This window comes from Salarias fasciatus, chromosome 18 (genome assembly GCF_902148845.1).
Source record: "Salarias fasciatus chromosome 18, fSalaFa1.1, whole genome shotgun sequence".
NCBI lineage: Eukaryota > Metazoa > Chordata > Actinopteri > Blenniiformes > Blenniidae > Salarias > Salarias fasciatus.
The window spans coordinates 9,587,978-9,612,334 of NC_043762.1; the positions used below are offsets into that span (position 1 = coordinate 9,587,978).

General features: G+C 46.9%; 1 protein-coding gene across 1 annotated transcript in view; it reads right to left on the minus strand.

Moving 5' to 3' along the window:
- Positions 1–20,200, minus strand: part of atp1a2a (ATPase Na+/K+ transporting subunit alpha 2a) — a 39,209-nt gene extending 19,009 nt beyond the window's left edge. The window contains exons 1-11 of the mRNA XM_030115646.1: positions 20,085–20,200; positions 19,112–19,186; positions 16,662–16,721; positions 15,624–15,827; positions 12,919–13,032; positions 12,179–12,313; positions 10,179–10,296; positions 8,364–8,632; positions 6,347–6,545; positions 5,172–5,281; positions 2,367–2,501 (exon numbers count right to left, since the gene is read on the minus strand). Of these exons, the coding sequence (XP_029971506.1) occupies positions 2,367–2,501; positions 5,172–5,281; positions 6,347–6,545; positions 8,364–8,632; positions 10,179–10,296; positions 12,179–12,313; positions 12,919–13,032; positions 15,624–15,827; positions 16,662–16,721; positions 19,112–19,186; positions 20,085–20,096 (1,431 nt within the window). The 5' untranslated portion in view covers positions 20,097–20,200. The remainder of the gene's footprint in view (positions 1–2,366; positions 2,502–5,171; positions 5,282–6,346; positions 6,546–8,363; positions 8,633–10,178; positions 10,297–12,178; positions 12,314–12,918; positions 13,033–15,623; positions 15,828–16,661; positions 16,722–19,111; positions 19,187–20,084) is intronic.
- Between the last annotated feature and the right edge of the window lie 4,157 nt (positions 20,201–24,357).

Genomic DNA, 24,357 nt, shown 5'->3' on the forward strand with positions numbered 1-24,357 from the left:
GAACAGGTGCACAAAATGCATGCAGGAAGTCCTTTGTTTGCTTCAACATCACTGTTGTGTTATTCATGCGCCGGTTTGATTCTCCTGACGGATTGGGACAGATCGGGTGTGGAAAGTGGAGGAGCCACGCGTCAGCGTGCCTTAATTATTGCTGTGCCCTTGAGCAAGGTGTGAAAGCTCTGTGTGATCAGCTACTTTAGTTACTTTTATGCCCAGATGTTGTTGTTGATTTTGTGAACGTGAACTCGGGTTCATCACTTATTCATTTTGTTGGCTTGCCTAATGTTGGTTTTAAAAAAATTATAGGCCTTTGGTGTGTGAAGGGTTGAAGTTGTATGTGTTCTTATTGGTCAAATGTTTTTAAATGCGAACAGCGAACAGCTTCTGAGACTGTGGTATAGCTTTACTTTACCTAATCTGATGTTAATTTGGCAGCAGCTATGTTTTGTGCAGCTTGTCTTAACACCTTTTTTGTAAGTATTTGGTCTAATCTTTACTGCAAATGCACATACACCACTAGATAATGTACTTTATTATTTATCACCCAAAAAAATTTACTGTGTTTTTTTAACTGGATGTGATAAAATCAATGTATGATCATAGAATCAGTTTATGATTCTTTGCAAAACATGATGCTGTGTAGGATGGTAGTAAAGTAGTAACAACCTCTGGTAGAAAAAATATATATACTGTGAGCAAGAAAGCAATCAGGAGAAATTGAGGTGAGAAAACACCACCGACAAAGGATCAACGGCTGAGATAACACATCTTCCTAGTGGGAGATACTCTGGAAAAACTGAAAAAAAAAATGTAAGAAAGTGACAGTATAGAAGACTGAAAAGGACATACTGGATTATAAACAATCAGGAATACATAAACCTTAGTTTTTAGTTGGAAGTATTTCTAAAGTGGCGTCGGTTCTTTGGTTTGTATTTATATTTGTGTAAACATGTTTTCTAATAAAGATTGAAATGGGACAAAAGTAGCAACTGATTCACAGGCAAACACATTTGCACATCCCATCTTTCATGGCTCATGGGGTGTGTGTGTGTGTGTGTGTGTGTGTCTGCAAAAAGGACTGAAGAAAGGTAAAGACTGCTATAAAGTCAAGTTTTTTTCTGCAATATCATATCTGCAAATATGGTAAAGCTGTGTGGTTACAGCGATTCATTCTATCAAATATTGAAGATATGAGGCGTTGTGAGGAGATACTGGGTCACAGCGAACCAGATGGTTCATCATGGAGTCCACATAAAGGGATGAGGCGAATATCAGGACATTCCTTTGAGATTTTCTTGATTTATTGCATCGACAAAAATGGGACACACATGAAGTCACGGTGACCTTAGGCTCCCTGAATCTACATCTCTGACTCAGGAGTGAATGTGTGTGCCACACTGGAAGAAAACTCCCTCCAGATATTTCAGGGCCATCACATTAGCGAGGAGCGAAGCGGGCAGATGGGTGGGCAACCTGAAAAACCGAACGTCTGCAGCCTACGGCTGACACCTGAGCCCGGGCATAAAAATGGACTTCAATTCAGGGATGTCAAAGGATTTACAACCGGCGCATCAGACAGCAGGTCTTCTCACCGAACTCCACCTAAATCTCCTTTCACTGGAGCCACTTCTGTCATATAAACAGGAAGTCATTTCATTCAACCGCTGTTTATTAGAAACTGACACAGTTCCCAATTATTGCTTTCAACAGGGTTTGTATTTCGTATTTTTATTTTTTTGGCTGCACCTATTCAAACAAATGAGATTTGTTTGCACTAAAAAGAAGCAACGGCAACAGGACCACTTCATAATCCAGGTGTGAGCATGAATAAAACACACTGAATAGCGCTTTAATGTGTCAACTGTTTGTCTGTGACCGACTACGATGTGGGTTTGCAGCTTTCTGGGCGGTTTCCAAGGAGAAGTGTGAATAGGAGTATAAATGTAGAGCAGGTTGTCACTGTAAAAGAGCGTGCGTGTTCTGGCACTGCCTTCGCCGGATGGAGAAAGGTTAGAAAATGAATATGCAATGACTCGTTTCTCACACATTTTCATGCAAAGTCTTGAAAAATGAAAGTGTAAAACTGTATTTTCACCGGATTGACAGATCCGTGAAGAGTAAACTTGTAAATTTCTTAACTGAAGGCCTGTAAAATGCAAACAATCCCAACGTGGATACAGGCTGTAGATGAAGATAAAACTAAATGAAAGCAAAATGTTCAGAACGAAACATTGATAACATTAATTAGCAGGGTAATTTTCCAAATGGGACCATTCATTCAAAACACCCTTAAATTACAAAGATAAGTAGAAAACAATGAGAAAAGGCTTGCGTGCAGCCTTTCCTGCGCCACATGCATTCAATACCTGGTACTTGTTGGTGGAGTTGAAAGGGACTTCTGCGACTTTGGGGTTTCTGCTCCTCATGTCGCGAACGCTGCCGCAGCACAGCTCGATGCATTTCAGCAGGGCTGATTCCGACGCGTCCCCCGCTGTCTCCCTCTGGGTGAAGACACACACAGGCCCACATTAGTACAGTCACTCACACACGCATATTAAGAAATGAGTGTCGTCTGTCTCGCTGCCCGTGTTTATCGCACTGCGGCGGAGGGAAGCTTTCGGATTACGTGGCATTTAATTGATTATAGCCGTGCCAGAGACACTTGAGAGAACTTTCCTTCCTTCCATTACGGTTCTCATTAACGATGTTGGAAGTGCAGAGTCATCGACGTCAATGATGCTTGTAATATGAAGGCAACTTCTTTCAGTTTAGAGTGACAAACTATGGTTCTTAAGGCCCACTGTCCTTTTTTTTTTTCTAACTGTAATAAGAATATTGTAACCAGAGTTAGGTGATTTATCAGAGTCAAACATGTTGGAGCAGAAACATGTGCAGGACAGGCTTCCTCCAAGGTCACAATTTAACACCATTGATTTAGACCTGTTGCTTGCTGCCTGTCGGCTATAATCAATACGTGCTGTATGCGGTTATGAAGCAGTTCCCCAGGAGCTTCAAACTTCATCAGTTTGTTTTGTGAGGTAAATTAAATCCTGAGAGATCCGTGCAGGAGTCATTTGCCGAGAGTGGATGTTATTGTAGAACGTCTCAGCTAAATTTGGTGTTTAAATTGTTTCATCTGCACATTTACTGTAACCAGACAGCAAACCTGCAGACTAGCAAACATTCAGACCTCACCGAAAGCATTCCTCCTTGAGAGAAGATCCCTAACTGAGCGAGCGGAGCCCGTTGGCAAAGATAAGAGCCCACACACTAAGTCACACAAAGATCTACAAAGTCCTACTTTACATGGCTCTGAATGTTATTATCTCCTCTGTGGATGCGCAGCGTTTGATATTTGTTTTCGTGGTTTTTGGAGGTTTATCGGCTTCAGATTGTGTGACAAAGTTGCTCGTGTGGTACTTGCATCATTTAGGGTGGGAAGTCTCTTTTGATAACCTGTAAAAAAAAAACAAAAAAAAATCCACCGGCATGAAAATTCCACGGTGATCGCTCCGATTCAGCCTGCTTCAGCAGCCAATTCATTAAAACCGATGCTGAACTGATTGACCTGACGCCCAGTACACCAGCAGGAACCAAGCCAAGACATGAAATTTCTCTTTGTTTCTGTTTATTCATTCATGAACAGCCACAAAACAAGGGCGCGCGCTCGGCAAGATTTGTCCTTGTTTGTGCCTTTTCATGAATTAATAAACAGATCAAGGAAATTCCATTCCTGTGTTTTTGCGGGTGCAGATGGGGGACCTGCTCCTGGAGTGGTACCGACGCCTCGACTGCTGTGTTGGAGTGCTGTCGCCAGACGTGGTTTTTACTCAGAGCGGGGAGGAAGCACGGGCGCCTCCGGGGGCGTGGAGACAGCGGCGGCCCGGGTCTGTTCCCACCCGAGCCGGGACGCTGTAATCCCTGTCACTGAGAGGCAGACTGAGAGCTTCTCCAGGTCAGTGTAGCTCTGGCTGGAGGATGGCGGCTGGTAAAACACTGAGATATTATTGACTTTACCCACTCGGCTGCATGTGTTTGTATATCTGTGTGGGAGAGTTACAGTGTTTCCACGGATGGATCCTCTGTGTGTGTGTGTGTGTGTCCGGTGATTTGCTGACCAATAAAAAAAAAAAAAAAAAAAAGCCAAACCTTTGTTTATCTATATACACTATAAACCACATGTACCTGTGGGCCGTTACATTATGACTCCTGTCTCCTGTGAGTGGGTGGGCTGGGAACACTTTTGAAGCAGCAACAAAATGGACAATCTTCAGAATTTAACAGTCGTTTGGTCGGAGCTTTTTAAAGTTTCCAATCTGCATTGGTCAGTGTTCGTCGAAAGTCCTGTAATGTTGTGGCTGTCGTGTGTAAAAACCTTACACCACTAACCTGTGGTGATTTGTGACCTTTCAGGATTCATAAAATAGACTTTATTCATTGCTCAGCAATAAGTGAAGACTCTCACATTAGTCCCAGCTTGACTGACCGCATCTTCCAAATGTTGCTGTTAATGAATAAATGATCATCTACAACCTATTGGAGTCAATGCGCTGCCTGCACGTTGCTTTAATAATTCATTTACATGCATTTCAAACACATTCTGTAAATTTTATGAAGCTAGATCAACATTTAAATGATTGTTTTGACTGTGGTATTGCTATTTTTAAATTAGTACAAGAGATGTATACTAATGAAAGTTTAAACAACTTAGGTTTGACTTATGGGTGTTTAATATATTATATCTAGATCTAATAGCTCTGAGCTTTAACTGTTTTATACATATATTGAGAGAAATCACAACACATTGTTGTCTTGATTTAGGTGTGATTTCATATCCTGCCTTGATAGCTGGGACTGCACACTTTCACATTACTGTAATATGGCTTTAATGAACAATAAGAGAAGGCATGAATAATTCTTCCACTACAGTCTATTTTTGAGTGACAGCCCACCTGACACTGCTCTAATGTTGTTAACTTCACCCTACTGGCAAACCATGCAGATAAAATCATGTCTTATGAATAATGTGCATGTATTATTTGATCAGACTCTAATAAGCGCGCCGGTGACGCCTTCGGATCAAACTAAACGTGTTGCACCCCCACTGCTTTCGAGAGCGGAGATGAAATGCACAGGTTTGGGAGGCTGTTGTTGCAGTGTGAAGTCGATACCATCAGGATGGGATAGTCCTCCTGTCCGGCTTTGAAATCAGCTCTGTTGCACAGGCCGGCCACGCGAGACAGGGCAGCCCACGTACCGGAGCTCTTGTCAAAACCCGAACCTGAGAGAATAACACAGGGAGTCGGTGTTAGACTTTTTTTTTTATTTTTTTTTTTTTTAGCGTGGCTCATGCAGTATTTATGCTACTGTCTTAACTCTTGGTTCACAGACTAGCACTGGATATTATAACTAAATAACAGGAACCGGGTCACTTAAGTTGAGCAATCACTTTTTCCTTGACAAAAGTGGCTTTTCAATTCCCTGGTCAGGAAAATGGCATTCATTTTTAACAAGGACATCTTAAAAAAAAAAATAAAATAAAATAATGCTGTGTGGAAATGGACTGGATCAAAATTTCATCCATCCTACACAATCAAACTGAAAATGACCTTCAGTCTGCTGCTGGCACCTGCATTCATTTTTCATATGTGCCCGAACTCTCCAGAGTGGCCACTGTCACTGCTATTGTGAAAACAGAATGTAATCGTGTCAGGCAACAAGTGGAACACAGGGGCAAACTGTGGCTGGAGCTTTGACACCGCAAGGTGCAAAAAGCTGCGAAAGCAGCAACAGCTGCAGAAATATTCTGCACTCCTGAAGAAGAAAAACACTCTGCCTTCCCTCAGTGTTACGGCCTCTGTCAGCACCACTGGCTGTTCAGCGTGTGACTGCACAACCGTCTGACTCACAAGTCATTAGTATGCGCAGAGCACCTGCTCCTTTTTATGCCAGACCTTTTGGTTATTGCTAAAAGCCTTCCGGAAATTTGGCTTGATGTCTCGCTGTTTGGTGGGAGAAAAGGAATCCGATCGGTTCTGCAGCGGCAGTCTTGCCCGGGAATACTGGGAAAAGACATGTTTGTAGCTGAGATTTGTGCCGCCCACTGCACTCCGCCGCTCAATTAATCCAAAGCAGTAGAGTGAACAGCCACACTGGCTGGCGGTGTAAACATAGGACAGATGAATTTCAGCAGGTGGTCACTCCCCCCCCCCACCCCCCCCCCCCCCCACCCCCCCCTCCGCTACATTCCCACACAATCTCTCTCTCTCGCTCGCCCCATCTATCCTCCAAGCTCTTTGCTTCCACCTTTTCTCCTTCCCGCCTCCTCATTTCATCTCTGTCTTACCAGACTGGTCCTCGGTGGTGTCTGCCTCGTGGATCTGGTTGTCGAACCACATGTGGGCCACGGTCATGCGGTTCTGGGTCAGCGTGCCCGTCTTGTCGGAGCAGATGGTGGAGGTGGAGCCCAGCGTCTCTACGGCCTCCAGGTTCTTCACCAGACAGTTCTTCTTGGCCATTCGCTTGGCAGTGAGAGTCAGACACACCTGGGAGGACGGTGGGAGGTGAGGTGGGGGGGTGGGGGCGGGGGAGAAAGAGTTGGAGGAAGTGGAGGGAAGTGGAGGGCCAGGATGGATGATTGTTAGTCGGCGCTGGTGGAGAGCATGTGTACGCAGTGGTGCATTCAAGTGTTTGTGCATGTGTAACCATGCGTAGTCCAGGTGCCTGTCGAACGGCTGCCTGTGTGTGTGCGTGTCTGTGTGTGTGTGCATGTTTGCACGGCTGGTTAAAAGCAGGTGAGCAGGAACACAAAAGTGCAACATACAGACTTATTCCATATGTTTATAGAGCTGCATCGTTATGCATTGATTCAAGCTGGAATGAATCACAGAAACGCCAGCATTTCCACACACGGCTCATGGTGTGTTTAAAGTGAAAGCACCTAAAGAAACCAGCCACTGGAAGTTAATTTATTTTCTGTGACCAGTGAAATGTCGACTGATGGCATTTCAAATGCCAGCTGGCACCCACCTCGGCTCGCACTCGGTTTATTGTTGCAGAAAAACTTCACTTCACTTCAACATTTGACCAAGTCGGAGTGATAAATCACCTTGGTGCTTTTCTTAGCATCATTAGAGCTCCACCTATCATTCACTCAGGCTTTAACAGCGTCAGGAAAAACACAGGTGTAACTAATAACACCGACGATGGACCGGTTCCACGCCGCGGTGCCAGTAGCCCATCACGGTAGCCAGCCGGCACATTATCAGCACTCTGGAACTGGCACGCCGAACGCTGCTCTAATCAATATTTTTATGTCAACAATGGATCAAATGGCGTAATGCGAAAATCGCTGCTCAAGATGAAATGCCCATCGAGAATGAATCACCCGTCTCGCAACTCCAATCACTTTTACAGTTGTTAAGCCTCTTTTAGTTGATTATTCTGGGGTTTTAATCTTGAAAGTGAATGCTCATCAACATTGTTTCACAACAGCCTGAACTGATAACACAACTACAGCGAACAAAAACACAAAAGGGATCCCTTCTAAACAAAAACCGTCGACACTGATTGTGTAGCCATCTATTTATCTTCCGCTCAGCTTTGCTCAGTTTGGGCGCTGAAGCGGATCCCAGCTGACTGTGTTTAATGGAAGGGCACTGACTGGACAGGTTGTTAGTCCGTCACAGGACAAACACAGAGTGGCAGACGACCCCCACTGGAAACCCAGCAGGACTGGCTTCACTTCCAGCTCTCCATAAAGCTGAATAAAGCAGGTATAAGGTAAGCATGGCTGGATAATACTGCGATAGCTAACATGTGTTGTTTGCTCTTTTGTACGCCTGACATGAAAGCAATTACAATTAATCAAAACCATTTAACACAAAGTCAATCGAGATGTTTGCGGAGCGCTGTAGCTACAGTACAACTCCCTAATCATCTCTGTCTTCACACGGCTCACAATCTGCTGTGGTCTTTTATTTTAAATATATCATTGCCAAAGTGAAAATATACTTTGGAAAACCATACAGACCACAAAAGAAAATAATGATTAATTTTTTTTCTGACTCTTTAAATCTTTTCAATGTTTGTGTTGAACAGCCAATTTATAGCTTCTCCCCAAGGTTTTGTTCACGTTATGTCCTCAGATGCTTTAATGGCATGTCTTTCCTCCATGGGGATACAGTTTGTTCCACCAAGTCTTTGTGCAGCGGTAGCATGATAAATGCTGTGCAGGGACACAAAACCCCATTAAACAGTTTAAACTTTAAAATATAAAGGGATGAAAAATCATCCTGCGGATATATTTTAGGCACAAAATGATAAAAAAATGTAAGTCTTTTAATACACAACACAGCACTCACAGTGACAGTCGCCAACAGCCCCTCAGGCACATTGGCCACGATGATGCCGATGAGGAAGATGACGGCCTCCAGCCAGGTGTAGCCCAGGATGAGAGACAGAATGAAGAAGGTCACGCCCAGGAAGACGGCCACGCCGGTGATGATGTGGATGAAGTGCTCGATCTCGATGTTGATCGGCGTCCGGCGCACCTCCAGCTCGGACGCCAGCGTGGCGATGCGGCCCATCACCGTCCGGTCACCTGTGGCGATCACGATGCCGTGGGCCGTACCTGGAGGGGTCCACTGTTAGTCTCCGTAAACTCAACCCTCCAAAGTAATAAAGTGCAGCGATAGAATGTCAACAAACGCAGGCTGGGCGATATCGTTTCATCCTCAGACTCTTGGGATGATCGATCAATCCGGTTGTTACACCGTGCATCGATTTGTCACCACCGACAGACACGGAGGCGTCACTTTCTTTCTCTTATAGCACACAATTCCTTTTGAAAAAAATATCTCTTTGTATGCGCGGCTATGAGTTCTCCACTCACTGCCTGTTCGTTGCAGCTTTTAGCCGCACGACCTGATGCTCCCGCTGCTTTTGCTGAATTGTTTGCCTCCAAGAGCGATATGTAAAGGCAAAAACGGCAGTTAACAGAGTGGAGGACACTGCCCAAGTTTATTGCTGCATTTTGTAAACAGAAAGGAGGCTCGATGGGGAGATGATGGCTGGATTTAGAGACGTGATGAATGGAGGTGAATTATAGGTGTTGGCTTGAGATTGATGGCTGGGCGGACAGAGCAGATGTCAGCTTGAGTGAGTGAGTAACCAAAGAACTCCGCTGAATCACTTTAACCACGACTAATATAGTCCACTGACATCACTATCAGCAAGGTGTCATTTCTAATTTTATCTTCTGTTTGTATTTGGGAACATTGATGGATTTATCTGTTGAATTTTGATGGAAACTGTAGAGTATTGTGTACTATATCTCTGTCACACACACACACACACACACAAAAGAAAAGATATTGCCTTTAACCCGTTAAACCCTTTTTAACCTCTAAATTTAGTCCATCAAAGCTTCACAGCTGCGCTCTGCGGACAAAAGGTGCTCGGGGAAACAACGGGCCGCTGTGATGTTAGAAAAGCCTCGGCCAAAACTGGCACCTTAACATGAGCCCGATCAAAACTGTAAATTGGAGAGCAAATAGGAGCCGTACGACAATGACTCGGCGACACCGGTGCCGAACCTGCTCTGGAAATTTCCATGATGGGAAAATGAAAGCTGAACAATGCTCCCTTCATTTTAATCAAGAGGAGTACCAGGTGGCCCATTCAGTGCATGTCTCCCGCGCTACAACCCTCAAAAATGGCACAATTTCACCAACAACCTGGTCGAGGTTCAGGACCCTCCGGGGGAAATCAGGCTCCGATAAATAAATCATGAACCTCAACTTTGTGGTCGACACAGACAAACATCCTCATACTTTAAGCAGAGATATTTGCAGTTTCTATGTATGAGATGGAGCTGTAGGAAAATGCTCTTTTACATTCCTAGTGCTTCATTATTTGTTGACTGACAGCCACTGATCAACTATTATTCCCCGTAGCTTAATTTTGAACAAGAGCGCTCATTAATAATCCTGGTGCGTTCGGCGCTCGGTGACTTTGAACCGTGATGCAGGACCGAGAAGGGAAGGAGTGATAAGCTGTGCAGCGAAACGCATTAGCAACAGTGTGGTAAAACATGGCAGCGTTGATCTCCAGATGGCTTACAAAAAAGACGTTTAGAGGCGATAAGAGACAATCTTGGCCAGATGTGGCCTACTGACCCTCGACACAGTTGGTGGAGAAGAAACAGATGTTGCGGGTCTCCAGAGGATTGTCGTGCGTGAACTCCGGGGAGCGAGTCTGAGGCTCCGACTCTCCCGTCAGCGAGGAGTTGTCCACCTTCACAGAGGGAGAGAGATGGGAAAGGAGGACTGTTTCAGAGCACTGACAATGTCAAACCTATCTTCCAGTCCAGTGCATTTTTCCCATGTTTCCTTGCAGCAGCAGTCTTATTTCACAGTTTTAAAAAATCCACCCGGTTGATTAGAAAAATGAGGGCTGGTCAAGCTTAAAATAAAAAGAAAGGAAATGATGACAACTGGGAGAAACAGTCACCCAATTGTGACTCTAAGTGGAAAGAAAGATTAAATCAGAGGTAGATTGAAATTTCAGGGGAAGGCGGGTACAAAATGCTTGTAACAAAATGTCCTTCCCTGAGCTCATCAGTATGAAAAGAATCCCGCACGAACAACCTGCCCCCGTTGTTGCATTAAACTGCAAATCAGAGTGCAGAGCAGAAAAAAAAGAAATTTGAGTTTGAATGTGAAGGGAAACCATATCCATCTTAAACAAAACTCATGCATTTTTGCGGTCGAATGGTCTACAGTAATAATACTGGGCCAAAACAACAACTCTGTGGCTCTGAGTGCTGCTTGGGAGGATGGAGAGGGAATAGAGAAACTGGTAAAGTGGACTCTCACGTGTGTTGAGATGGCAAAGAAGCAGCCACATCGTTTAAATATTCAATGTGTGGAATGGTTGATTAGCTCAGGGTTGTCAAACACAATTTAGTTCATAAGCCACATTCTGCCATACTGAGTGGGACGAACTGGCAACACAGAGCCATGACAACCTTTAAATGTAAACTTTAAAGGGTTTTTTTTGTCATTCAGAGGATGCGCGACGAAAATTTCCATATTTCCACAAAACCAAAAGCAATACTAGTGAAAATCACTGCAATATCAACATAAAGCCGATTCTAATGATACCTTCTGATGCACAAAAAAAAACTGTCAAATGTCTAAAAAAAAAAACCTTGCCCTTCAGCTGTTGCATTATGCATGTTTTTTACAAATACAAATGTTTCTACGCTGACTTCATGGGTGTGAGGCTAATGCTAGTTTGCTCACAGTGAGGCGGCTCACTCTCATGCTGATATCTCAGCTTGGGTCTCAATTTAATGATCATGGCACCTGTTAGTTGGTGGGATATGTGAGTCAGCGAGCGAACGCCGACGTGTTAAAAGCAGCCAAAACGACTCTAGTGAGTGACAAGGGCCCATTGTGACGGCCATATGGCCGGGTCAGAGCCTGTCCAGAACTGCAGCTCCTGGTCCAGCTTGTTTCCAGTCTGCTGTGTCTATCAAACAAAAGCACTCTAAGGAAGTAAAAGTGGTGAACCGGTAACAAGCCTCATTTACTCATGTGGAAAGTGAAGACTGGTTCATGTGGTCTGATCAAGCAACTGTAGCTTTAGCGGCGCTGGAATACACTGCAACACAGCAGAGGGTCTACTGACACAAGGCAAATGGTCATAATGATATGGCTGACTGATGGCTGGCTCTGTGTGTGGCACTGCGAGTCCACTGCCACGCCGTGTGCCACTCTGATCAGAACTGAAGCATCTCGATCAATGCAACAGCAACTAACAGGAAATGTTATTTTCCAAATGAAATGTCTGTTTGACCGATCGTCTTGACATTTGGTACAAACGTTTGTGTCATGTCACCCAGTATTGAAATAACATCTGGTGCTTGCTTTGCTCTTCGTCATGCCGTGTTTGGAGCCAATAATTGGAAAGAAAGAAAGAAATGGTTGCCTTTTTCCTCTGCAAAAGTGAGTTGTAGAGTTATATATGGTGCTATATTAATGTAACTGAATTAGAAAGAAAGAAAGAAGAAAGACAGAAAGGTAAAATATGGAGGTCAAAGTCAGCCGAGCTCCAGTAATCCCGCCGAGACCCCCGGGCTCCCAGAGGCCAGGTCCAGCCCCCCCTCCTCTACCTTGCATCCGCTGGAAGAGATCACTCGAAGGTCAGCTGGGATGCGGTCTCCCCCTTTGATCTCCACCAGATCTCCCTGCACCACAAGCTCAGCATTGATATGCATCTTCTCCCCCTCCCGGATCACCATCGCTTGCTGGCATGGAGAGAAAGGAAGAGGGGTGTGTGAGAAGGGGGTGTGAGGAAGCGATGGAGGGATCAGGAACAGAGACGGGATTTCAGCGTGATGAGGAGAGAGCGTACAGTATTCAGAAGTACACACAGTGGAGTTGAAAAAAAAACCAAGATGTGCTTTGCGTGCGAGACTTCCTGCCTCAGTTTGAGGGCATTTACATCCAGAGCAGGTGTTTTGTGTGGGATTTTTATTTTTCTCCACCTTTTAATGGAACCAGAAGCTCCTTAGAGGGGGTTGATGTTGTGTGAAAGGCCGAAAAAGATTCAAAGAGAGGAAGCACGATGATAAGTACAATGAAGACAGGTAGGGGAAAGAAGCACAAGCAGGGAGTGGAAAGAGCCTAAATAGATTAAAGAATTAGGCAATCGAAGTGCTAGAGGTGGATAACGTGGGGGGAGTTTTTATGCAAACACACTCGCAATCCGTAGTTGGCTCAAACATTTATTCTTCCTTTGTGCAAGCTTATTAGGTTTCCACTCAAGTGAGTGTGTAAGCCCTACTTGAGGGATGGCTTATTGATTCAGAAAGCTCACAGAGTACACCAAACACCGAATGCATCTACTTACCTGTGGCACCATTTTCTTGAAGGAGTCCATGATTCGAGAGCTCTTGGCTTCTTGGAAGTAAGAGAAACAGCCGGTGATGATCACCACGGCCGCCAGCACCACGCCCAGATACAGCTGAAAGACAGGAGCCGAGACGCCTCTTTACCGACTCACTTCGGTTCATGTGAGGCACGTTTGAGCACCGCAAACCGGGATTTACCAACTTCAGAGTGACTTTAAAAAAAAAAAAAAGAAGTGAGGAAACAGTTAAGAGCAATAAAAATCTGTGGAAACTCTCTGCCTTACTGGAAGACATATAAAAAATAAGCTTTTTTTAAGCCTCCTAAGAACTGAATGTCTGTGTACTATTCTTGTCATCTTGGATTGGTTTGTTCAGTGTTAGTCCAAGTGAGCATCTGTCTCACAGACCCAGAAAACCAAAAAGCTGAGGCTGTGATCTCTGAGGCCACCACCAGACTCTTTAGAAACTGAAGCCCCTCTCTCTCTCTCTCTCTCTCTCTCTTTTTTTTTCCGTGCATATGGTTATGTGAGAGCAAGACGTTTTCATTCTGGTGTCTTTTCACTTTATTTTCAGCAACTGTGTTCAGCTCTGCAGAGAAAAGGCTGTTATGGCTTCAGCTGTCACAGATACAAACAAGACAGAAAACACTTTGGATAAAAAGCATCTGCCAGCTGGTGTACCGTATATCTTGGACTCCTAGAAAAGAAGATTCCTAAATCCTGAAAAGTTTGCTTTTGGAAGGTGCTGCTTTCATTTGACAGCAAAAACACAATGTGTTGCTCTTTCACACTTGAATGATTTTTTTTTGTGCTATTTTACGGCATCCGTGCAAAATCATGTGAACCAAGAAATACATTTGTATCCTCAGAAAAGCAGTTGAGAGTGTTTACAACATTTTCCTGTGTGGAGATGCGGGATTTGTCTCCACATGGTTTTTGCAGATTTAGGCTCAAGTCTTTCTCCTCTTATTCGGGGGAGGACGCTTGTCCTTGTTTAGCAGCTGCACAGAATTATGGCGGCGACATCCGTCCAGGCAGGTGACACAGTTAAACCTACCAAACAAAAACTTGTAACAAAAAAGAAAGAAGAAATACCTCAGGTCCAGATTGCGTGAAATAACTTCAAATCTGGGCACTGAAACGTCATTTTAGCGTCACGTTGAAAAATCTTCTCTTTTTTTTTTTCAGCCAATTGAAACATCTGTCATGTATGAAGTACTGTAAGCATTGGTTTTCATCCTCATCACTGCCTGTACATTTTTGCAAAGGATCCAAGTCCCCAAAGCTGCAGGCGGCCCGGGCTTTGAAGTAGCTCACCAGAGCATCCAGCTGCACACACTCAGTACAGAATGTAGAGATTAAATCACAAGGAGATTAAAGCTATCACGTGTGCGCACGTGTGTGCCGATCTACTGTACGTTACCGTATATTATTATTATGCAAGGGGGTTTAATCCTGACTGGAGTTTGAAGCCTGCTGGACGGTTATTGCATAACGCGCGGGATGGGCGGCGCTTGGCTCCATATGCTCGGCGGTGGGTCTCAGTATTTATCTGTGCTAATGCCAGAACTGCTGCTGCTGTCAGCAGGTTGCTTTTTTTTTTAATGTCACACTCGCTGATGGCAGGGAGGACTGTGTGCGTGAACTTCAAGCCGTAGATTTGTGAGGATCAAAATCAAAATCTTCCGCATCCGTAAAGTTTGCCGTACTTTGCATTTCAGCATTTTCTGCTACTCTGTGCTTCTTTTTTCCTTCATTTTATATCCCTTCAGTGGATGCCGCCGCTTTGTTGGTTTATGTGGCCAGCTGTGATGCCATTTTGGCCGGAGCTGTCTGGGAGGAGATTAAGATCTCTGGAGGGCATTCTTGTTAAGTAAAGGTCATATAACAAAGCACCTACAAAATATCCACTCACAACGACAAGAGGGCAGAAAGGAACACCCAAGTTTAAACTAGACATATTATGGAGAATCTCACTGTTGATGGTATTTGAGAATGCATTACAAAAAAAAAACAGTAATTTCTAAAGTGCCTCGAAGAAATTCATGTGGTTTATTCTGTTTAAATAGAAAAATGTTGTTCAGGATAGAGTTATATTTAACTCACACCCCGTTGCTGAATGTCTCCCCCTGCAGGGCAGGAGGCAAAAGCCTGTATGTTCTGTACGCCGACCGCTTCTCTGACTGACGTTTCATCAATTTTAGACTTTTAAGACTTCACTTCAGTCAGACAGTGTCTGTTCAAAGGCTCTTCATATAAAGTAAAAATCAGTTTATGTATGACAGTGTTTCATAGCCTCTTCCAGTTGTGTGTCTGGGTCTGACTCTGGGTCACACATGTTGACGAGCTCCATTTTCTGTTGTCCTGCAGCTGTATATTCTCCTCAGGAAACATGCTGGTTGCCACGGGGACCGCAGTGTTTCCTTGAATTGGTACGCTCAGCCAAGTAAGGAAGGCGAGCTGCTGGTAATTTGCAGCCTTAACAAACTGAAATTAGTCCAGCTGTTTTCAGGATGCTGGCGTTCTGACACAAAACATGTTATTTACATTTAAAGAGAGCATTTCATCAGACATGATGTGCACATTTATTTCTCTCTGTTTATTATGCTCTGCGTTGGAATATATCTGCTATGACTGCTCGAGTGATTAATATGCAAAGTGCGTGCTTCCACCAACACGTGTGCGCTTCCCGGGCAGTTTCTCACGTTGTCATTGGGAGGCTCGTCCTCTGTGGCCACCTGGATGCTGTAGGCCAGGAAGCAGAGGACGGCGCCGATCCAGAGCAGGATGGAGAAGCCGCCGAACAGCTGACGGCAGAACTTGACCCACTCCGGGGTGGTGGGGGGAGGAGTCAGAGCGTTGGGGCCGTCCCTGGCCAGAATCTCCACTGCTCTGGCATTGGTCAGGCCCTGGAGGGGGGCGAGAGCAATTTTTAGGAGTGAATGTTTTTCTGTCTGCACTGGAAATCTTATTACCACACAACGGCCCAATTTTCTTGGCTTAAAAAGCAATTTTGCTGCTACAGTCGCAGAACATCACGTATTCCTGCCTGGCCTATTTAGCACCACGAGTATAATAAACTGGGTGACTCGTCTCATCGGAGGTGCTCGGCTGTAAAACTGTCGGATGTTACGTTATTAAACATTTTTCCTGATTTTACGCCGAGGAGTGTCATGGTCTAATTTACAAAAAAATCCATGTAAATACCTAAAATATTATAATTTTATTACGCCGAATACAAACACAAATTGACTTTCTGTTGAGCCTCGGCCAGCGTCTGACATTTTTACAGTCTGTACTATGTCTTCTGCTCCCCAGCCTCCACTTTTCCCCTCATGTTAATCTTATAGAGATAAAAATCTGTTTTGCTTCACCTGTAATCTTGCAATGTCAAATTTAAGGGAAGCAGCAAAACGCACTTAAAGAAATTAGATATTTGAGTATTCGTGAGAAGTGATTGTAAGATTTTTTTTTTCCTTTTTTCATGAAGGTGTGGCGGCTTTGCGTGTGTGTGTGTGTGTGTGTGTGTGTGTGTGCAGGGGATTAGAGATGAAGCAGACTCGAGGTGAGCGGCGGACGCCGCTGTGGGCCAGACTTGACCAAAGTAACGCTTGGTCTCAGTCTGGGTGTCGCTTACCAGCAAAGGCAAGAAAAGAGATTACATCTCTATATGGGATAATGCAGCAAGGCTTTGTTGTGTGTTTGCGTGCATGTGCACATGCACGTGTGTGTCTCTGCCTCACCCGCATGAGGTCCACTCCGTAGCGTTTTCCCAAATCCTCCACGGCTATTTTGTGGTCATCCTGCAAGGACAAAAGGATATTTTTATGAGGAACCGAAACAGTGCATCATACGAACAGCAATAAGTATTTTATATGAAACTGCACAGATTATTCCATTGCCTTGCATTTAATAGTGCTGTGTAGCCCGCCGGTGTAATGGTTGAGCAGATCACAAGGGCAGGCCATCGGAGCCCGACAGCCGTCTATCTGACTGATAAATACTTCATTGTCTGTATCAAACATGGATTGAGGGGATTCATATGAATGATTCACCTGTTACGACAGATCAAAGAGGTCAGAGAGTGATGTCCGGCCCCACTGGAGAGGAGGAAACCGTTTTCTCCTGTAGTCAAAATAAGACTCAACAGAAACCGTCGGCTTTTGCGCCTGGAAAACACAGTGACACTCTCTACTGCGTGTTGTGGTTGTGGGAACATTTGCCATGTATCGTCAGCTTGTTTGTCTGCATCTGTCCTATTCTCTTCTCTATTACGATCCCCTGATAGGAGAAAGCCACCACCCCTGAGTCCGGATCGGCTGGAGGTTTGTTCCAGCTAAAATTGACTTTTTCATTTCCACAGATGCCAATGATTGTCCGTGTGGAATTGTTGTTGGTTTTTTTTTTTTTTTCAAATGTAAAAGCAGAGCTGACAACCTCTGGGCGGGCAGCAGCTCAGATGTAAATACATGCACAGGTAAAGAAACATTCATTTAAAGCTAGGGTTGGCGACCTTGGAAAACTAGCATGTATTCAAATGTAGCATCTCCCGGAGGCTCCGCCTAGCTCCGCCTAGCTCCGCCCAGCTCCCGCCCCATTGGAGGAGCTCCCGCTGTTACGGGGGGAACGCACTGGACGCGGAAGCGCCGCGCACGGAGTTTCTGATCGCATCCTATCTGACTGCCCGCACACAACGCGCAGGGCCGCGGCTCGCGCTCTGCAGTGCGCCCGCTCCGCTTCGTTCTATTTTTCACGCTAGCCGCGAGCGCGCTTGGCAACGCGCGCACTGAACCAGCGTCAGTGCACGCCATTGACATGTACGCGCAGGGGGCAGGTCGAACAGCGAAGGGATTTGATTGGTTTAAAAAAAGGTGTCCCGGCAAGACTATCGGTTGCTGTTTTTCCCGTTTTACTCCTGCTGTAGATAGCGGATATTTTCCAAACTACTTTAAGAACACGCTATGAATTGTTTCCCATCGGGTCATAAAGATCATTTTAACCAGTATTTAAAAAAATGTATCTCATTTAAGGTAATTTACTTGAAGGTAATTGCAATTTCCTCTGGAAAAAAAGAAGATTGAGTGCAAAGTGAAAAGCAGAATTTACTTGTGGAAACAGAAGAGTAACTGTATGTCATTTCTGGGAGGAAATCACAATGAATACATGAATTAGAAAACCGAATATCGTTTTTCTGTGGAAAGAAGGAAGGGAAAATGAAAAAAAAAACTTTAATGTATTAAAAAAACAGATTAAATCAGGAAGTTCAGCAGAGTCTCACATGACAGTTGTCTGCCCTCTTAAAACTGCATTTGAACTGAATTGAATTAAACCGAGCTGAAATGGTTAAAGCCAAGTTTGGCGCCGTTGCAGCAGAAACTCCTGGCTGTCACCCATCCCGGTGTTTGTTGTCAGTTTCTCAGGGAGAAGGGCTCCTCGTGTCATTCAGCGCTGAGGCGCGGAGGAGAAATCCATCGTTTTCCCTCCCCAACAGCAGCCTCAGATGACTTCGAGTAATTTGGCCACAATCAACGCCATGCTCCAGTGTTCACGAAAACAGTTCAGCAGTTAGCTTTTATTTATATGCCGCGACACACCGTATTGATCAGCCATTGTCTGATGGTGGTTAAATGGATTTCTGTGGAAAATCACAAATTGAAGAAGTGTATGAGGGAGGCAGATAAAAGCCTGTTTTAACACTTAATCACAAAACTTCTCCACAGCGGTGACAGTATCAAAGAGACGCTCTGCTTTAATCAGTCACGGGCCAGCTTGATAATTGACAGGAGCTTCTTCATCAGAGGTAGTTCGAGCAGGAGAACTTAGCCCGGTTTCCACGGACATCGCTTGGCTGCGTTCTGACAGCACCTCAAACAACTACAAGACAAAAAAAAAGTCTGCGCTACACTGCTGGTGGCCCACAAATTATTCAGTATGCTTCTGAGTACAAAGGAGAGCAGCCGGCTGAACAGATAAGAGAGGACAGGCTGACTTAGGACTCATCTGCAACTGACGACGCTAAAGAGGCCGGGTTGCCATTTTGTTTACGGGCCACTGTTTTCATTTACAGCCTTGTTAAATAACCTGGTGTCTTTGGCGTAACGCTGTTCAGGGATCATTTGGGAGCCGCGGCGATGGAATCAATCACTGTGCGGAGTGAGAGTGAGATGGAGCGCTGACAGCTTGTTTTTCTTACCAAGGCCACCTCCTTCTTCAGCTCATCCAAATTCCTGTCCTTCTTCTTCCTCTTCCCTCCATTCTCGGCGCCACACTAGGGGGACAAGGGAGAGATTACCCATTCATCAGGCTGTTACACTAAACCTGAAATAAGCGGGAAAAAGTCTCATGCTCGGTGGCCGCATTGTGCTCAGCCATTTACATTTATAGCTGCATATTACAAGCATCGGCGTGAGCACAATGGACTTTGTGTACACTGGTTCATTCCAGACTCCTGGCACCGTTAGCGAACCGTCGACTGAATATGGAGGAGAAAATATTTCTCCTCGTAGTGCGAGTTCCTCATTTGCGAGAGCGAGAGCGAGCGTGTGTGTCAGGAATGGTTGGAAGAATGGTGCATCATGGAAATCATCTGCCGCTGTCACTCCGCTCCTCGCTGCACGTGTGCATGTCAGTGAGGGGGGAATAGGCAGCGGGAATGAGGGGAGCGTGTGAGCCAGTGACACAGTGAAAAAGTAATCAAAAAGAGCCAAAGAGGGAGCACAGAGCCGGTAGAGTGCCTGAAATGTGTCTGGCATAGCAATTTCCCCCCACTGCGAGTGGGGAAGATTACCAGGCTGTCCTCCCATAAAGCTAAATGGAATAGGCCTGATGGAAAGAATAAAAACAAAATGACGTAATTACCCAAATAAACCGCGAGCCGGGAACAAAACTTATTGAGGAGGAAAACTATCATTGTGAGATGTAACTGTTTGAAAAAAAAAAAAGGCAGCAGCGTGACGCTGTGAGATATGTGGAATCACCGGATTCTTCCACGAGGCATGACCACGCCACATGCTCCTACTGTACTACTCCATGGCATGAATACAGAACCTCAGGCACGCTCATTCATTCCGGTGTCAAAAAAGAAAGGCTATTTACTGAATATTGACATTTATAGAGGGGTGAGATTATTAATGTCAGTGTTGGTTAGAAAGTATGAGGAAGCCTACCCCTTTTCCCATGATGGACGTCCAGACGTCGGCAGGTTACAATATGAAGGACGGCGCCGAGGGGCCCGAGCAGCACTGAGACCTCCCGCCCCCACGTGCAGGAGCCACTGGGAGCTTTTTTTGGGCCTGGCTGCCCCCACGCTCAAACATCCCATCCCCTCGCGTCTTGCTTGTTCGTAACCTGAGCCATATAACCCCCCCAACCTTCACCAGCCTTCCTCAGTCCCATGGCCAGGGCCTCTTTACCACACACTCCAACAGAGGGGTGGTGGGGGGGATTCTGTACCTGCACCTGCTTAACACCCCCTCCTGCCCCCCCAAAGCCTGCCAGCCCCTCACAACAACAGGCACAACTCCCTGGAGAACAACAGCTCATCAATCACTGCTGTCAGCACCACAAATGAAACCTTGCTCTCTACACAACGTACAGTATTTATAATCAACATGATAATGAGGAACCGATATTCGGCCCCCAAGATTTGTAATGAAAAGGCAGCAGAGTGTTGAGGCGTTCAGGGTCTGACCGAGTCACCAGCCTGAGAAAAAATATCTGCGTGCGTATTGAGATAAACTGCCGTGCTGCAGCGCTGCAATCGTTTTTCTTGTTTGTTTGTGTGAAATTAAAGTAACTTGCGGTGGCCGATACAATGCTGCAATTAGAGTCCACCATACACAGAACATAAGGCGGGTCATGACCGCCGCGCACGCCCACACAACAGATGCAGCCAGTGATTCCGTGTCAAATAAGCACCGAATGTCTTCGTACCAGTTGCCAATTTCTTGAGAGCTGATTTTATGCTTGGGCTCTTCCTACATTGCAGTGCTTTTAATCCTATATGAGCTGCACACTCCGGTGTAGGTGTAAGCTCTGCTAGTGCGCTCTTTCCAAGGTGTCTTCTCAGTGAAGGGCATCTTTTCCCCCTGAGGATATGTTCATTTTGCTCGTTGGGAGTTGCAGATACGAATAGAGAAAGTAAATTCTGGATAAGAAAAGGCTTCCTGTGAGAGAGTTTTATTCCACAAATGTCGAGATGAATGTTAATAATTGATCTGAGTTGATGTTTCTATTAACTATCCTGTCTCTAAGGGACAGAGAAAATTAAATTCTGGAATTACCGTGACTAACGCAGGACTGTCAAACATAAGGCCTGTGGGCCAGAAGACCGCCCACTGAGAGAAAACTTTCTAAGAAAACATTAATTTTATGGCAAATTCCTCAAGAGTAGAAGACAAAACTCAACACAGAGACCAGAGCTGAGAGATCGCAATAAAATTAGCTTTATGTTGAGATTCTACTTGTTTTTGATAGTAAGTGTTTGACTTTCCCAAAAAGGTTTTTGGAGAAGGAAAATTAGTAGTAACTTAACGTAACTCCAGTTGTACAAGTGTATGCATGCCTGCCTACGGGTTTCGCTATCGGTACTCCTCTTTGGTGCAGCCAATCCACTGAGACAACAGAAAACTCGACGCACCAATCCCCGCCGCGTGATGGCACAGCACCACGCCCCTCGCCGAGGGTATATCCCGAGCCAGCGGCGCTCGCATCTTCCTTCTTCTGAATAAACCAATTTAGGGAAGGAGACAGCTGGGCCAGCAGGTAGGCGGGCACGCATACACTCGTAGAACGTGGAACTACTAATTCTACTTCGTGATATGCCTAGCCCGCCTACGGGCTTCGCTATTGGTACTCACCAAGGCGGAGGCCGTAGGGATGAATGTACTCCCAGCTGGCATGCTGACAGGATTGATGCGAAAAGACGGAAGTAAACAAACCGTACATCCAGAACGGCCGCAGAACTCCCGAAGAACGAGGCAGGCATCCACGCGCTGAAGCGCCGCCCGCGATGTGCACAAGTATCGCCACAGCAACACACACACGCCGGCTGGGGCAAGCCACAGTGGCAGGCGGGGGAAAACCCCTGGTCCGCGACCCACACACAGGAAGCGGCAGCTGGGCCAGAAGGACCAACACGGTAAGCGTCAGAACTCCTGTTCCCGCTAAGCACCGCCATGGTCACAACATCCGCAAGCCGCGTTAGAGCCAGAACGGCAGGTGGGGAAAGCCCTGGTCCACGACCCCAAGCGGGACGCGGCAGCCGGGCCACAGGGACCAACACGATCAAGCGACAGAACTCGTGTTCTCGCTGAGAACCGACATGGCCACAGAGTCTGTGCATATATCCATCAGATATGAACGCACAAAAGTGGACGCAGAGGCCCAGGAGGCAGCTTGGCAGATGTCACTCACTGTGACCCCTCTGCACAGGGACGCAGAGGCAGCCTTACTCTGTGTGGAATGAGCACGAATCACTGCTGGCGGCGAGAGATTCTGTGCCTTGTAGGCAGCTGCAATAGCGCCCCCACCTAGTGGGCGAGACGCTGAGAGGTCAGCGGGGCTCCATGCCCCCTGGCTCCAAACCTCACAAACAGCTGGTCCGTAGTGCGAAAGCCAGCTGTGCGCTGCACATAGCAATGCAAAGCCCTGACTGGGCACAGCAACCGCAGCCGTGGGTCGTCCCCAGACAAGCCAGCCAGGGAGCCAAGCGTTCTGATCTGGATCACTCGCGACCGGAAGTCCGAAGTGATCACCTTGGGATGAAAGGCCGAGCGGCCAAGCGGGTGGCTGCGTGCAGAGAAGCAGCCAAAGCCGCCATGACCCGCTGTAATGGCCGATGCAAACACAGCCAGCGTGGATGCAGCGCGGCCGCTGTCCAGCAGGGCCTGGAGGAACTCCAAAACTCCACCGATCACGCAGGAGACCGGGTCCAGACTCCTCTCCGAGCACCATGCCATGAAGAGCTGCCACCGAGACCTGTAGGCCATGACAGTAGAGGGAGCCCTGGCACTCTGGATGGTGGAAACCACCGCTGGAGGGAGATCTAGTTCCACTAGTCTCATCCTTTCAGCCTCCAAGCCAGGAGCCTCCCGCCCAGGAAGAGGCAGGATCAGAGCGGCCCCTGCCTGCAGCAACACGTCGGGCCCGTCGGGGATGGGCCATGGGTCTCCGACCGCCAACTGAATCAGTTCCAGGAACCACCGGGCGTTCGGGATGTCTAGAGCCACCACAATCATGTGGAGGGTCTGCATCCTCACCCTGCGCAGCAACGGGATCAAGAGGTGGGCTGGAGGGAACGCGTACAGGATGCCCGGAGGCCAACTCCTGTGTGCGAAGGCGTCTACCCCTAGAGGGGGTCCATCTGACGACCTGAGCGAGAACCAGAGTGGGCACTGTGTGTTCTCTGCATTGGCGAAAAGGTCTGCCACTGAAAGGCCGAACCTGGACCAGAATTGGGCTGCCACCCAAGGGGACAGGCCCCACTCGCCACGGAGTGGGCCTCCCTTGGACATTCTGTCCGTGCCGACGTTGAGAACCCCGGGCACGTTTCGCGCTCTGAGAGAGGCGAGGTGCCAGTCCGCCCACTGTAGGATCTCCGCCGCTTTGCGATGAAGAGGGGAAGACCAAGTCCCCCCCCCTGCCTGTTCAGGTACGCGACCACTGTGGTGTTGTCCGTCCTGATGAGCACATGGCTGTCCTTCAGCCTGGCTTGGAAATGGAGCAGGGCCTGCTGCACCGCCGTCATTTCCAGCACATTGATATGAATGGGAGCGGAATCCCAGGCACCGCCCACCGCATGGTGGTCCAGGGTGCCTCCCCATCCTGCGAGAGACACATCCGTGAACACCTTGATGTGATGCGATATGCAGCCCAGGGGGACTCCTTGCATAAGGAGAGCAGGATCCATCCAGAAGAGGAGATCCTGGCAAGCCTGGGGTGGGATTGAGACCTTTCTGCATCCGTCCCGCTTCCCCAAGCAGCGGAGGCGTGCAAACCACCGTTGCAGCCTGTGCATGTGTAGAAGGCCCAACCGTACCACTGGGTGGGCCGCGGCCATTAAACCCAGGATGGTCCTGACCAAACAGAGCCTGACCAGAGGTGTAGTCATCGCAGACCTCAGGGCCGAGAGGAGGGAGGTTCGTCTGTCCGCGGAGAGGCGGGTCGTCATAGAGAGCGTGTTCAGCTCCAAACCCAGGGAGCCATGTGCTGAGCTGGGGTGAGCGCGCTCTTGTCCCGGTTCACCAAGAACCCCAGGAGCTTGATGTGGTGCAGGACCTAGGTCGTGTGCTCCACAGCCTTCTGATAAGAGGATGCCAGTATGAGCCAGTCCTCGATGTAGGTGAGGATCCGTAGACCACGACGACGGAGGGGCTCCAGTGCTGCCTCGACACACTTGGTGAAGGTGCGAGGGGCGAGAGAGTAGCCGAAGGGGAGCCG